At 37.1% G+C, this 17,624-nt stretch overlaps 1 protein-coding gene across 1 annotated transcript in view; it reads right to left on the reverse strand.

Moving 5' to 3' along the window:
- Positions 1-17,624, reverse strand: part of ABCB1 (ATP binding cassette subfamily B member 1) — a 1,009,232-nt gene that overhangs the window by 80,172 nt on the left and 911,436 nt on the right. The window contains exon 28 of the mRNA XM_044067521.1: positions 3,413-3,619. Coding sequence (XP_043923456.1) covers positions 3,413-3,619 — 207 coding nt within the window. The remainder of the gene's footprint in view (positions 1-3,412; positions 3,620-17,624) is intronic.

Below are 17,624 nucleotides of genomic sequence, written 5' to 3' on the forward strand. Positions count from 1 at the left end.
CATTTGTTATTGTTTGTTTGTGTGACCTTTTTACCCTTTAGTTTGGATGTTACTTGGGATATCTTGCAGGCATCTGTTTAAGGGCATCAGTTGGGTTTAAAGACCCTGTGTCTTTTTAACTTTTGCTCTGTTTTTGCCATACAGCTTTCTTTCCCTCTCTTTCTTGTTCTGTTTCCTTTTATTTCAATTTCTACTTCAAGCTCTTACATTGTTTCTTTATATTCCTTTTTTACTTTTCATTTTTTTTTTATTTTACTATTTAAAAACATGTCTTATACTATTTTTTAAACACTATTGACCATAAGATTGATTTCCATAAAATTCCATCATTGTTTGTTCTTCTCATAATTTCTTACTCTCCAGGTTTATTTATTTATTTTTTTCTTACTAACTTTAGCAATTAACCTTTTTATTCCTTTTCCTTCTTTTATTATATTTTTATTCTTACCTGCTCTTGCCTGCACAGCTCTGTGGTCATAACATTTAGCAATTTCCACACCTCCTTCTATTTCTTCCATTCCATTCCAACATATTTCATAATCTATCCCTGTTATAAATATCCCTTTGATAAGTCCTTCCACTTTTTTCCTACCTGTAATCCTCAATATTTTAGAACTTTCTTAAATCCTTCCACATTTTGTGTTACTTTCTCTTTCTCCTTCCTTAAATTACAGTTAAAGTCTCCTACTACAACAAATATATTAACCAAATCATATCTTTTAAGACTGCAACCATACTTCCTGTCATATTTTTGTATCCATAAACTAAAAATAATCTTATACATTGTACTCCTTTTCTTATATCACATCACCATCCTACCTGGTATTAGTATTGTAACATCTAATATTTAGATTTCTTCATTTCTTATCAAAATCCTTATGCCTAAACAGACTTCATGTCCTATAGACCATATCATCTTGTTTCCCTACAAGGCCTCAGTTCTATCCCTTTCCTCTTTTTTAACACATCTTGTATCTAAAAACATATAATTTCAGCTTTCACTTTCTTAAACTATCCAATTACCATTACCTCAATGTTGTTTGTCTTTCGTTTTTTCCTGGTAAGGGGTCGCCACAGCGGAACTCCAGTCCACTAATAATTGGCGGTAGATTTTTATGAAACGCCGAGGTGCAAGCTCGATGCCCAACCTTCAACGAAGACACGCCCATTTACGCACGCATGTCTTTCGAACGCTACCCAACCATGGGGAGGACATGCATACTCCACACAGAAGGCACTCCCAAGCCAAGCCGAGAATCGAACGGGAGAACCTCTTGCTGTGAGGTAACAACGCTACCGCCGTACCACCGCAGCAATCCCAATTACCATTACCTCAATATAATTTCCAATACAGTTCACGTTAAGATTTAGTATTTTACATCATCCCTTTCCTTTTTTGCCTCTATTTTTTCAACTAGTATTTTTCTTTTCCTTCTTTGTATCCCCTTTCCTATTGATTTTTCATTATTTTATTCGTCTTCTCCTTTGTCAAAATCCCTTCCTCTCCTTCTTTACTTGACAGTAGTTCATAGCTATTCTTTTCCTGAATAACAATATCTTTTTTCCCAATATGTAATTCCATTTCTTATGAATTAATTATATGTTCTTCTTCTTCTATATTGTCTTCCACAAAATTATCTATCTCAGCTTATTTGCCATTATTTTAAATATTTTCTTCAGTTATTCCTTTGTTTTGTAACATAGGACAATCAAACCAAAAATATCATTGGATATTACATTTACTACACTTTGTTTCACAAGTTTTAGCTGTATGTTTCCTCTCCCCATATTGCCTGCATCTTCTTTATTTCACAGGCCTGTAGTAAATGTCTTTCATCTCTGCACACACACACACTCACACACACACACACACACACACACACACACACACACACACACACACACACACACACACACACACAAACACACACACACACACACACACACACACAAACAAAAAAAACAGGCCTTTGGCTGGCCCCAGTATCTCACAATCCCTCTTTTTCCATTAACTATCAAATACCTTTTTTATAACATGCACTTCTTACAAACAGATAAGAAAAAAAAACTTAATTTCAATAATGTCAGCGTCAGGAGATCTGAACTGTACATGCATTTTATTTTTACATTGTAGTCCAAAATTCAAAATATATATATATATATATATATATATATATATATATATATATATATATATATATATATATATATAAAATATATATATATATATATATACACACATATGTATAGTCCTATCATGGTGCATGTAGTCCTATCATGGTGCAGTGTCTTCTATTCTTTCTACCTCAGGCATGAGTTTTTCTAATAAACCAAATGTTTCAAAAGTCACTTCACCAAACTCCCCAGTGCCCCAGTGTGTTAATGCTCTTATGTCTTTTATACTAAATCATAAGGGCAAAAGTATACTGGTCAAAATGTCACACCTATTTTAATGAAAGTCAGTCTTTATTATTATTCCTTTTATTTATGTATTAGTCTTTGTTTTAATTTTTACCACAGGCTGTGCAATTCTGAGTTGCTCACTTACACTCTGTTGATGTATACTTCTGTACGTTACCACAGCTGCTTTTCTTCCCATTCTTACAGCATCAGCATAAGATTTTTTCATACTTTATTGCTGATGTGTACCTTTAAAACTAGATAATCCAATAGCCACACACACACACACACACACACACACACACACACACACACACACACACACACACACACACACACACACACACACACACACACACACACACACACACACACACACACACACACGTGTCTTCTACTCCTTTATCCCCAAAATCTACTGCTTTTCCTGTTGAAACTAGCATTTCTTCTGCTTCCATAACTTGGTCAGATAGTTCACACCACCTTGCTTCTGCTCTATTTTCTGGTTCACTTTGCTCTATTAAAAGCAGTAAATCCTGTGTTGGTGATCTACTTATTTCAAACTCTGTTACAGTACTTTCCTCAATTCTAGCAGTTTCAGTCACCTCCCAATCTGCTTCTTCCAAAGCACACACTGCTCCATTTCTCATGGCATCCTCCATACTGGATTTCTTAACACCAATTCCGCAGGAGCCCTCTTTTGCCACCTAGTGGCTGTGATGTGAAACAGCAAGATGAATGAGTAGGCGAAGCTCCTCAGTGCGATGGCCAAATTTGCCCTAGTCAGTATAAATAACAAATAACACTTCTCGCCTCCCTTGAAAAAAATGGGCCCTAGCCTAGTGGGAGCAAATTGGCCAATAAAAAGTATAAATAAATAAACCTCTATAATGGTCCAAATATAACACTGCGAAGATCACGCATTTCAGCCAAAAACACTTGCATACATACAAGACTGATGTCTTTGTTTCTGTGGCTCATCATTGAAAGAAAAAAATAAAATAAAACTTACATTTGGTAGAGATTCGATGAATGAGTGAATGTTTGCTGCCTTGGCTGCAGCTATCACTTCTTCCTGTGCCACCTGTCTGGTGTTATCACCGTACTTGATGTTGTCTGCAATACTGCAATCAAACAGCACAGGTTCCTGTGATACAATACCCATCTGTGCCCTTATCCACTCAATGTTTAACTGCTTTATGTCTTGATTATCCAAAACCTGAAACGATAAAAAGTTTGAATGTTGTATTAGAACTATGCACTGACTTAAGAAAATGATGGCAAAGGAACAGCTTCCAACTATATCAAAATCTGAGCTTAATTACCTACCAGAAGTCAACAAACAGTAATTAAAAACTAGCATTTGTTTCTTTTTATAGGCAAAAAATAATGTTATCTAAAAATAAATTTACTAGCAAACTAACAATGTAGTGTCACTTTTTCAAGGCCATATAATTTCATATGGCCAAAATATATACTTAACTTCTTGTTTATCTAAAAAATCTGGTAATTCAAAGAGTACAGTTAAGTAAGAGCAATTACCAAAACAGCAGATTCCTGTAGCAATACTCATAACAGGTTCCTTTTCCCCATTGTGAACTAGCCTGATATTCCAGCAATTAAAGATTCCCCTTATGTAATCCAATAAGTATTTCTTGCTGCTGCAAATTCATCAGTTGGCACGAGATTATTAATAAAGTACTTCAGGCAGGTGATAATGTTAGTTACTCTGAAGAAAAAATCTTAGTGAAACATACAGAGCTCAAAAAAGCAGACATGGTCATAACTGTAACATGGCAAGCATACTCCAACTATGTACAAGTGGTGTCCTTCCGATTACGTGATTTTGTGGAATCCCAATCCTTAATCACATGCAAAGTGAAGCAAACAAAGGTGGGTACTCTACAGGACACTCTCCCTCAGACATCTGCTGTCATGATAAACTACTTTCCTTAGGGAGATTGTCCAGTAACATTATCTGGTTATTTGGATAGAATCCTCAGGCTTTTGGACTAATCCAAATTGGTGGACGAATAAAGCAGGATCTCCTCTAACACTGCTGTCCCAAAATCTTTCCTGACTCTAGACCAAATGACTACTTGGCAGCATTTTGTACTTGTGAATATTGATTCAGCATCTTACAGGTTTTGAATTAAAAAAAAAGTTAAAATAAAAATATAGACACACGCACACACACACACACACATATATACATATATATATATATATATATATATATATATATATATATATATACACACACACACACACACACACACACACACACACACACACACACACACACACACACACACACACACACACACACATATTTACAGATATATATATTGGTAGATAAAGGTAAACTTTGACATATTCAGTTGGTCAGTCTTTTTGACACTCTACCATCTGCAAACAGCTTCTTAGTTGCCTTTACACATTCATTACAGAAATCACTATCACTCTGAGCACATTCATTATACGCAGCTGTTTTTCAATGTAGAAGGAAAGACTGACAGCTGGATGAACACATTTAGTGAAACAGAAGGCACCACTCTACGCCTAAAACAGGGATATGTCTTCACAGGAGTGCAGCTCTGGAAATCACTATATAAAGCAGTTTTCACAATAAAACATAATGCTGAGGAATTATTTTGGTGAAGACAATACCTCTGAAAAGGGTGTTTCCAAAAGAGGGACGCCAATTCCATGAAATCAATTGAATCAAAAGGAAGCAAAGCTGCTATAACATAAAATTCAATTTCAAAACAGGCTTGAGAGCTCAGTATGGAGGCCTGATATATGAAAACACATAACTGCACAACCTTGAAGTCACTGAAGCATTAGACAGAGGCATGCACTACAGAAAAATGTTTCATGGGGACATGAACAAGATGGTGAGCAGTTAACAGCACGTTTTTTTAGCTCTGCTTCATTTTAACAACTTTGACAGGATTTTTACTAAAAAATTAACTAGAATGTTTCAAAACTTGATGGATTTATAGTTGAACACCTACTAAAAGATTTACTACAAAAAATAACAAGTTTGAAACTCTTTTAATTGCTTTTTCCTGTCAAGAAAACTAGAAATAATTAATTGTTTCGGAATGAGCCACACTAATCCCAGTGTACAGGACAGTACAATGAAGAAAGACATGCAGGCAGTCAGTATCTGTACAGATAGATAAATTAGAAAGCAAAATGGACAGTTTTAAAGAGGAATGTAAAAATTAAGTTGAAGTGCTGAGTGAATCTCTTAAACAAGCATCACAAATCTCAAGTATAGAAGAGGCAATGTCTGATTTTGATAGATTACCTGAAAATAAGAATAGCACTGAATTTCTTCTCATGTCACTCAATAAGTACCGTTATGACTCTGTCATAGTCTGTGTTGGAGTGTATGACTTGAGACATCTCTCTCTGGACTATATGAAGAGAGACATGATGGAATTCTCTAATTATGTGTCCCAGACAGTATGTCCCTATACCTAAACAGTATCCTACCCTCACTTAGGACGATGCCACAGTATAAACAAAAAATGATTGACTTCAACAATTGGCTTAGCTTCTGGTGTCAGTCCAGGGGACTGCAGTACCTGCCAGCCTGGGAGGATATGGCAGATAGACCTCTCTGCTTTGCTAGAGATGGTCTGCACCTGTCCCCCCTAGGCAAAGGCCTTTGCCTCCCCCATAGTGCCTTTTTTAGGCAATGTCAATGCAACAAATTTTCCAATGTAACAAAATCTAATCGAGACAAACTCAGGGTCGTGCTGCTTAATGCTAGAAGTTTAAACATGAAACTTCACTCCCCAGAAGCACTCCTCACCTCGGAGGCTGCTGACGTCTGTGCAGTTACCGAGAATAGGTTCAAGGCCCTTAACAGCACCCCGGCTGTGTAAGGCTACAATGTCTTCCACACATTCAGATCTCAAACTGAGAGTGAAGGAACCAAAGGAGGAGGTGTATCCATCTTCATTAAAACCAAATACACTTTGAGTCTAGTCAAACAGCATGACTCTCTCAAAATACTCCATGTTCAACTGACTATTGGAAGAGTACCATACCGCATCATTGCTAGCTTTAGATCCCTCACCATGAACTAGGATAAGCACACCACCTACCTCGAGTTACTGGAATCCCTCACCATACAGCCCAACTCGTTAGAAATGGGAGATTTCAGCTATCCTTCCATAGACTGGGGGGAAATACATGGGCAAAAACATGCTCATCCAGAGGTTCCTGGACTTTGTTAACACAAATGCTCTGGAACAGACTCACAGGAACAAAAAATTCCCTACAAATTACAATATTGACAGCACCCCCCCCCCCCCAAGTTCCAACCCAGTGGAGCGAAACTTGGGAACACAGGTTGATAACAATCTGAACTTCGACCACCAAGTTTCCACAGTGGTAAGGAAAGCCTTCTATGGAGGGTACCTCATAACAAAGGGCATAGCATCCAGGTGAAGGGATGTTATAAGTCCACTGCAGTTGACCCTTATCAGACCTCTAATAGAATATAATGCACCCTTTTGCATGTACCTCACCAGACACTTGGAGCAGCTGAACAGACCTCAGATTTTTTTCACTACGAAAATACAGGGACTCCAAACCATGACCTACTTGGACAGGCTGAAAGCCTTGTCATTTTACTTTGTATCTTATAGGCTGCTGAGAGGTGACTTGTGCCTGGCCTATAGAGCAATCTCCAACCCTGCCTTAATGGAAATGCTGCACGTCCACAAGTCAAATGGCTTCTCTCTGCAATACATTTCCTATTCACTTAAAGCACAGCTCTTCACTGACCCTATTCAAATGCAGCCTAGGTAACTGGATGGGAGGCCGCAAATTTGTCCTTGAAGTGGCACCTATGTCCCTCATGGACAGGGGTAGCCAGTGTTGATCACAGACCCACTCTGTTCATAAATTTGTTCTGCAAACTACCCAAAAAGAACAAATGGGGATACATGGGATTAACATGGTTAGGCTTATAAAGGCTCTAGAGATGCTAGCCTAGTAACCTCCTATGAACATATGAACCTATCAACAAAACAAACGTAGATCTAATCAATCCGAATATACACAAACAATATAGAAATCTAAGCACCATTATAAATCTAAACACAATAGTTCTAAAATGTGGGGACATTTACCTTAACCCAGGGCCTACCATACATACTTTTGTCCATATACTCATTTCTGGAGCAGCCCTTCTAGATTAAAACTACGTCATATACACGCCCATAGTATGCAGAATAAAATAACAGACCTGCATAGCTGGACATCTCTCTGCTCCCCTAACATTACTGCAGTAAAAGAAACCTGTCTTAAATCACACAGAAAAGATGAAGAAATGCTGCCTCACGACTACAATATAGTCCAAAATTATACTAATAAAATAGCTGGTGTAGTAGACATTTTATTTTCAAACGCTTTTGACCTCACAGTGCACCCCATACAAACACCACACATTGATAAGGTTGAAACCCTACTAACTACACTAACTCAAAAAAGTCATTTAAACATTCTGCTGCAGATTAATCAGGCTCCATGGGCACAGTATGTTGTCTAATGACTTTAGTAATGACTGGTCGAAGTGTACGTATAAAGCTATTCACCCCAGTATCACTCTATATAAATGAACACAGCTGAGGCACAATCAAAAGAATGGATAACGTTATTGGAAAGAAAAGCATCAACATTATCAGTGCTGGAAGTATGCCTGACACAAATAGTGTTTAGAAACCAGTCTTTGACATATGGAAGTATAACAAAATCGATGGAAACATCCAGTAGAAAACAGTCAGAAATACAGCAAACTGTGATAAGGAAACTTCAATGCAGAAAGAGAGCCAAATCAAAACCTGGACCATTGCTAACATCAGACATAAAAAGATGATGTCCACCAGAGATAAAGCATGGAAAAATGGCATTTAGAAAACGATAACAAGCGATCGGCAACAGCATTATCTCTTGCAACACCTAACTAAGAATATACTTTTGAAGTCTAATCCAAATTACTGTACTAATCTAGAGGGAAAACAGTAAAGTTCCAAAACAGGTTTGGTCATCAGTCAGACTTGTTCACCCTGGTAAAAAATCACAAACGTGCCTTTTCTGAGCTGAAACAAAGTATAACATAGCATGGAGATGGATTTAATTAATTCTTCATAAATGATCCCGACTCCCTTGATATACTCACTTTGCATAATACAGCAATAAGAAATGTAGACAGTGTCACTACTCCATTTTTACTTATAAGAACTCCTACCAGCATGATAAAAAAATTCAAAACATTAAACCCAACTCTCTTGCAGCAGACAACCCTCCTGTAGAATATCTCAAAATAGCTACAGATACCACTGCATATCCAATATCTATATTTATAAACTGCTCTCCAAGATTCTACAGTCCCAAAACTACAGAAGCAATCATATCTTGTTTCCTTACATAATGGTGGCAAATATCTTGAGCTAGCAAACTAGCCACCTCGTCCCCTCTATCTAAAGTACTTGAAAAGTGTGTTCATGTGCAATCAATCAGCTACCTAACCGCCACACCATCCACAACATTCCAAAGTCACAATTCATGTGTATTAAAAGAATCAGTTCATCTGAACAGGAGTTTGAACATGCCAGACAAGATTTGTGTAAAAGGTTCTTGGATAGGGGATATAGGGAATCAGATATTGCTATTGCCAGTGATTGGAGTACTGCTCAAGACAGGTGCACATTGTTGGAGTATAAACAACGTAGGACAACACAAGAAGGTCAAAATCTTAGGTTCGTGACAACCTATGGATGTAACAAAAACGTCATTAGGAATGTGTTAAGATAGTCATTGGAATATACTTTTGGCCAATGACGAACTTAGGGAATGTTTGGGCCCCAGATGCCAATTATCCTATAGACGTGGGAGAACTTTGAGTGCTCATTTTTCGCACTATAAGCATAAAGAGAGTGGGGGAGCAGTATATAAACAAATGACTATGACTGTGGATAAACTATTGGGAATGTACCCATGTGGATACTGTGGGTCAGGCCAATTTGTGAGCAAACTGAAACAATTTACTAGTGCTAACACCAGCAGGGTATATGATCTCGGGGTTTTTGGAAATTGTGCCAGCAGTTGGATAGTATATTTAGCCACATGCAAATGTTCTGCTTTTTATGTGGGCCAAACCTCTCGCTCATTGAGAATTAGGATGTCGGAGTACAGAAGTGACATCCAAAATAAAAGGGAAACAAATGCCCTATACAGACATAGTACCAAAAATGCCAATGCTGAATTCAGGTTTATGATCACTGATAGAACTATTGGAGAGAGAAGTAACCAACAAGGCTGGCATACTATCCTTAATCACAAAGAAAAATATTGGATCATTAATTTAGGAGTGCTTTTTTTCCTCAGGACTCAATGACCACTTATGAAGGACATCACAGACTACTATGTTTACCTTGGGGGTGTTCTATATATGTGTATACATATTTTTTATATATATTACATGCTAATATATAGTACAATGTTTTATATATAGCACAATTTTTGTATTTACACATATGTAGTTTGCTTATAAGTTTACATCTTTTTTGTAGGCATAGGCAGGACACCACAGATTATGGTGCTTTTTTCTGTTGTATTTCATTCATGTATAATAAAGTTGTTATATATATTACACTTTTGTATATATATATATATATATATATATATATATATATATATATATATATGTTGTTTTTTGTATGTTTATATATGTACAAATAACTTTTTCATATGTATTTTGTTATCTACATATCTATAGGTATTATTGTCACAAACTATGGATTTTATTCATTGCTTTATATTCATTGTTTCATATACAGTTTTTAAGTCTTTGCTATTTCTGGGTTGGACCATGTCTGTCATTGGTTGGGGGTGTGTATAAATAGCTTTATCATGGATATTTTGGTGATGCTGTTTCACTGAAGAAGGCCGGGTAGCCGAAACCAGTCTGAATAAAGTATTCCATGTAAAACATACTAGATTTATGTCTACAAGTGCTTTATGTACTCTCTATGTTGGCCTCTGGTGTATTGAATTATTTATGGTTTGGCCGTGCATTTCCGTACGTGCAGAGTGTTTGGTAGCTTCAGTTTGGTGTTTGCTCTGCTGCTGGTTTTGAGTACTGGCACTGGCAAGTTTGTTTGGAAGATTTCCTTCCCTCTTTGGTGGATTAACTTGGAATAACGTTTTGTACTAGTATTTTTCTATCTATGGTTCTCCTGCAATTGCCCCTGGATACCGGATGATTACAACTTGGACAGAGGATTGTAATTGTCTTACACGAATGGTCGAGTCCTTGGGAGGCCTGAGGGGTTGTTTTTCATTTTGTCGAATGTGCACCTCTCTGTTTTCTTCTTTTGGAGGATCGTATGTTTAGCCTGCTGGTTTCAAGGTACTGTGTAGTGTTTTCAGTCTCGATACAAACGAGATAGCAAAATGGGACTAATACAATTTTTGTGTTGTGCAATTTGAGGTTATATTATCGCTTTATGGATTGTGTCATATTCAGACTAGCATGACTGTGATTTGGGCTATGGTCGGTGCTTGAGGAACGCCATCCTGATTTAGGAGGGTGTATAGTGTTTCACGAACTTCAATCAACAGATTTAAAGAACTTTAAACATATTCTATCTTGGCTCTGGTTTGGATGGACTCTAATTTTTATGTAAATTGTTTTCTTTTTTGTATGTAGGGCAAGTTGGCTGCCCTGGGACATTGGGAACACTGGTATGGTATACTACAGGACCAGTTGGTTGCCTTGGTATTGAGGGAATATTTTTGACTATACTAATATATGCATTTACAACTTCTATTCAATTATATGATTACTGGGCACAATAATATATATACGATAGTAGGAATTCTATCAATACAATAGACTTTTATTAGATGGAACATATATATATAATTCTAATGTTTATTGCTGATTATTAGGTAGGAAGTAACAGTTTGTATTATAGGTCTAACATTCGATTTGGACCAAATATTTAAACAATACTCAACTATCGGCGATTGTAGCCTGTTGCTACAGCTTTTTCTAAGCATAGTGGATATACACCTAACTATTAAACATTTTTGCAGTATGGCAACTATTGGTCATCTTGATATTAATGTGTCAGAATAAGGCGCTGACTAATATCGGGGCAATATTGGGGATAGTTTTGGCCATCTTGTCAGAATTTTTGATCTTAGTAACAACTATAGAATAAGTATATAGAATGACAATACTGTATATGCATATAATAACATCTAGTTGCTGATATTCATACACACTTATGATCTATAGGTGGTGTAGATATGTACATGTACCACACCTTATGTGCTTTATGTCACTTATGTAAACTGACTACATCAAAGTAGATTGGAATTTCCTTTGTCAGCGCAACTCTAAGCTATGCACTTTGTAATAAATATCAGGTAGCATTTACCTTGTGAAGAAATAATAATATCAGCAGGGTTACACCTAGCATGTAAAGAAATAACATCGCCAACTGAACCTTTTGGATTTAGAGAAACCAACTATTTTTTCTATATTTGAGGTTAATAACCAAGTGGATATAGCAATCATTGTTAACTGGAACAGAATCATTTGATGGGTTTGCCTAACACTGTGTACAGAAACAATTACAACACACTGAATGTATTCAGTTTTTATAAATGACTTAGCGCCTTATATTTCAGGGCCATAACTATGTGTATATGTTAACTATTGTAAAATTAGGACTGACTGTTCACTAGCATAAATATTATTGTGTAAAGAATCAATAACAATAGATTGTGGATGTTTTTTACCCACATCAAAAACCTACTACTTTTGTATCAGAGACAAACACCTGGAGTGATTCCATATATTGTTATGGTTTATCCCAATGTTTTATCCAAGCACTCACTGATGTGTTATGTTTGTTGGAGAATTGGTCTGGGTCTATTTTATACTCATGGCCCCTTCTAAATAGTGGGGATCCTGTGACTTCTCTATTGGTATCTGTTTTTGAATAAATCTTATTTATAGAAATCTTTAGACATCCTTTGGTGACTCGGTTTTGTCTCTTTTTACACAAATTTGCTATATCACTGTGTTTCTAATTATTTTGATTTCTCCTAGATATTCAGCATCTTTTATAGCTCTTTTTTATTGGATAAGCCTTATTTTGCCTTTAATTAGGAGGATTCGTATCAGAATAATTCACAATAATATGGATCTGGAGATCATTCTCAGTGGATTATGTGCCGATAGGGATGATATTGGAGTATTTGGTATAGATATCAGACCAGGCAGTAATCAGAATGGCTCCAATATTGATCCTACAAATGGATGCAATATGGCTTTTAACAAATTAGGCAAGGGCTTGAAAAATTTACTTGCCAACATTTGGCATCTCAGACTTTTCAGAGCATACATGAATAGGGAAATAGCACCCAGAGGTCTTAGAGTCCGCCTTCAACCCTTAGTTGGCTCTGGTTTGGATGGACTCTAAGTTTTATGTAAATTGTTTTCTTTTTTGTATGTAGGGCAAACTGGCTGCCCTGGGACATTGGGAACACTCATACGGTATACTACAGGACCAGTTGGTTGCCTTGGTACTGAGGGAATATTTTTGACTATACTAATATTGACTATATTAATACTAGTAGTTGGTAGATCTGAGGATAAACTGACTAAGGAAAGGAATTTAGCTTTACAACAGGCCTCAATGATGCTTGTTAAAATTCTAACATCATATTATGAAAGGATTGTGGACATTAACTTAACAGAGGTGAAAACCTTATGTGAAGATTGTAAAAAATATGAGTCTTTACCTCTACATGCTATTTGTCTTAATAAGCTTTCCAAAGAGCTGGCTATCTATGAGAAACAAACTCGGGATAGGAAGATCAAAAAATTTAATAGAGACATAACGGATTACCAATGGGGGCGCCCTTTTGAATTTTCAAGAACGGTAAGATTTTCGGATACCAATAGAACTGTCAGCAACAATACATCTAGGAAGAGACCTAGATCCATTTTAAAGAGAACAGACAACTCTTATCTCAGTACATCAGGGGAGGAATCTTTCTTTACAGACAATGACAGTGTCAGTACTAGAGAATCACCCATTCGTAAAAAATCTAATGCACCACACCCTTTAGATGTGGAGGGAAGCGGCGTGGGGGCTGCAAACACAAACATGGGGATAGGAATAAACTCAGCGGAAGGTTTGTTACAGACCATTTTGAAATAACTAGCAGTGTTGGTCAGAATGTGCTTAACCTATCTGATGTAATACTAACTGATGAACAAACTTGATTATTGAATAAAGGTCTTGGATTTGTACCTGGATTCTTTGTTGATGAATACAGTTTAGTTACTGATGTCTATCAATTTTGTCATAAACTTAATCTTAGACTATTTTTTTCAGACAACAACTCTCAAAGATCTAATGAATTCAGGTTCTACAAATCCAGATTTCAACCACCCATGAACAAACACGTTTCTATTTTTTTGCAAACAGTTCTGAGAGATCTACATTTTCCACATAGGGAATCATGCATTCTGAGTCATAACCTTTCCTCTGCAGAAGTAGTTGCCTTGGAACAACTTAAAAGTAACCATACTATAGTCATCTTACCAGCTGATAAAGGAGGGGCTGTGGTTGTCATAAATATGGGATACTACCTAAATGAGGTAGGGGACAATTATCAAACCCAAGATGCTATATGCTAATGTCCATAGATCCAACCCCCATATTCAAGAGGTAGATTGATACATTCATTAACCAGGCAGTGGAGGAAGGCATCATTAATAGTTCTACTCAAAACCATCTTACCGTAACGGATCCGCAAAAACAAATATTATACTTACTCCCAAAAATTCATAAATCACTTACCTAGCCTCCAGGCAGACCTATTGTGTCGGGTATTGGTTCTCTGACTGAACCCTTGTCAGCATTCCTGACCAAGTATTTAAAACCATTATTGACCTCAGTCAGAGCAAGGATTCAGGACACAACACAATTTCTCCAAATCATATCAAATACACCACTTGAGCCTGGATGGCTGATGTGCACCCTGGATGTAAAGGCATTATATATGAGTATTCCCCATTGGGCTGGTTTACAAGCTTTACATTACTGGTTGGAACATGCTGCCATGTACCCTCCTGGTTTCAATACTTTACTAGTATGTATGGTAGAACATGTCTTGAATAAAAATGTCTTTTACTTCCAGGGTGAATGCTACCGGCAATTGCAAGACACTGCTATGGGAGCTTCTTTCGCCCCCATATATGCGGATCTGTTTATGGCTTTTTTTTGAGGAATGCATGATTTATGATCCCCTTCATAACATCTATCAAGTGGAGAGAGATATCTGGCGTAGATATTTGGATGATTGCTGGATGGTGTGGCGGGCAGATGTGGTATAGTTGCAGGAGTTTTTGGAATATCTGAATGACAACTTGTGGGGTATTGAGTTCACTCTTACATCACATCATGACACTATCAACTTTTTGGATGTTACGGTCTATAGGAATGAGGACCATATTCTCAGCACTAAGACTTTTCGTAAACATCCACAATACAATAGCTTGCTCCATGCATCCAGTATGCATCCCCGCCACAACATCCGCAACATTCCAAAGTCACAATTCGTGTGTATTAAAAGAATCAGCTCATCTGAACAGGAGTTTGAACATGCCAGACAAGATTTGTGTAAAAGGTTCTTGGATAGGGGATATACGGAATCAGATATTGCTATTGCCAGTGATTGGAGTACTGCTCAAGACAGGTGCACATTGTTGGAGTATAAACAATGTAAGACAACACAAGAAGGTCAAAATCTTAGGTTCGTGACAACCTATGGATGTAACAAAAACATCATTAGGAATGTGTTAAGATAGTCATTGGAATATACTTTTGGCCAATGATGAACTTAGGGAATGTTTGGGCCCCAGATGCCAATTATCCTATAGACGTGGGAGAACTTTGAGTGCTCATTTTTCACACTATAAGCATAAAGAGAGTGGGGGAGCAGTATATAAACAAATGACTATGACTGGGGATAAACTATTGGGAATGTTCCCATGTGGACACTGTGGGTCATGCCAATTTGTGAGCAAACTGAAACAATTTACTAGTGCTAACACCAGCAGGGTATATGATCTCAGGGTTTTTGGAAATTGTGCCAGCAGTTGGATAGTATATTTAGCCACATGCAAATGTTCCACTTTTTATGTGGGCCAAACCTCTCGTTCATTGAGAATTAGGATGTCGGAGCACAGAAGTGACATCCGAAATAAAAGGGAAACGAATGTCCTATACAGACATAGTACCAAACATGCCAATGCTGAATTCAGGTTTAATGATCATTGATAGAATTATTGGAGAGAGAAGTAACCAACAAGGCTGGCATACTATCCTTAATCACAAAGAAAAATATTGGATCATTAATTTAGGAGTGCTTTTTTCCCCAGGACTCAATAACCACTTATGAAGGACATCACAGACTACTATGTTTACCTTGGGGGTGTTCTATATGTGTATACATATTTTTTATATATATTACATGCTAATATATAGTACAATGTTTTATATATAGTAGAATTTTTGTATTTACACATATGTAGTTTGCTTATAAGTTTACATCCTTTTTGTAGGCATAGGCAGGACACCACAGATTATGGTGCTTTTTCTGTTGTATTTCATTCATGTATAATAAAGTTTTTATATATATTACACTTTTGTGTATATGTATATATATATATATATATATATATATATATATATATATATATATATATATATATTTTTTTTTCATATGTATTTTGTTATCTACATATCTATATGTATTATTGTCACAAACTATGGATTTATACTCATTGCTTTATATTCATTGTTTCATATACAATTTTTAAGTCTTTGCTATTTCTGGGTTGGACCATGTCTGTCATTGGTTGGGGGTGTGTATAAATATCTTTATCATGGATATTTTGGTCATGCTGTTTCACTGAAGAAGGATGGGTAGCCGAAACCGGTCTGAATAAAGTATTCCATGTAAAACATACCTGATTTATGTCTACAAGTGCTTTATGTACTCTCTATGCTGGCCTCTGGTGTATTGATTTGATTCCCTTAGCCCTTATTTGCTTATGGTGTGATCTTGAGCGAATCACTTAACTAGACATTACTCTGGGGTTGCCCCCTAAAAAGGGTTGAGTGTCCAGTGTGCCTGCCTGGTTAACAAATGGGTGTGATTATTATTATTTAGACCTGGCCACAGAACAGAAACAGCATTATTAACTTTTAGTTATGTACTCACCATAACTTCAGATGTTTGGGATCCATCTTACCTACATTCTGACTGATGGGTTCGGAGCCGATCCCTCGGCTCCGACTCGGCACGCTTATGCTATAGAGCGAGGCCTCTAATTGGCTGAGCTATCTTTATCCCAGGATGCACCACCACTAATCCCCCAGATCTTGTTTGTCTGCATTCATGCACACATGCACAGCTTGTTTATATAACATTGTTAGATGTTTCAAGATGAAACAACAGGATTCGGACCTTCTGATATCCTCTGATCTCCAAGGAAGGGGGAAGGAGGGTGGGTTATTAGGAATGTAGGCGAGATGGATCCCAAACATCTGAAGTTATGGTGAGTACATAACTAAAAGATGTTATGTGATCCTATCTCACCTACATTCTGACTGATGGGACAGCGCCCCTAGCACCTAAATCCCGGGTGGCTCATTGGAAAACACTCCTGAGCACTGTGGAACCAAATGAAGCTCGTCCTCTAGATGCCACATCTAATTTGTAGTGAGAAATGAAGGTGTGCGGGGAAGACCATGTAGCCGCAGCACAAATGTCACCAATAGCAAGCTGAGAATGAAATGCTACCGAAGTAGCCATAGCCCTTGTAGAATGAGCCTTGACAGAAGTGGTAAGCTCTTTGTTAGAATAAATATAAGCTTGAGTAATACAGTCCCTGATCCATTTGGCAATAGTGACCTTTGTGACAGCGTTGCCCAATTTGTTCTCTGCAAAGGATACAAGCAACTGATCTGTTTTCCTTGATTGTTTGGTCCTATCTAAATAAAAACGTAACTGCCTGTGGACATCTAGTGTGTGGAAAATAAACTCCGCTTTATTGGAGTATTTTGGGAAAAAAACTGGAAGCTCTAATGATTGTTGCAAGCATAAAG

Source organism: Protopterus annectens, chromosome 3.part1, assembly GCF_019279795.1.
Source record: "Protopterus annectens isolate FY-2018-M chromosome 3.part1, PAN1.0, whole genome shotgun sequence".
Lineage (NCBI taxonomy): Eukaryota > Metazoa > Chordata > Ceratodontiformes > Protopteridae > Protopterus > Protopterus annectens.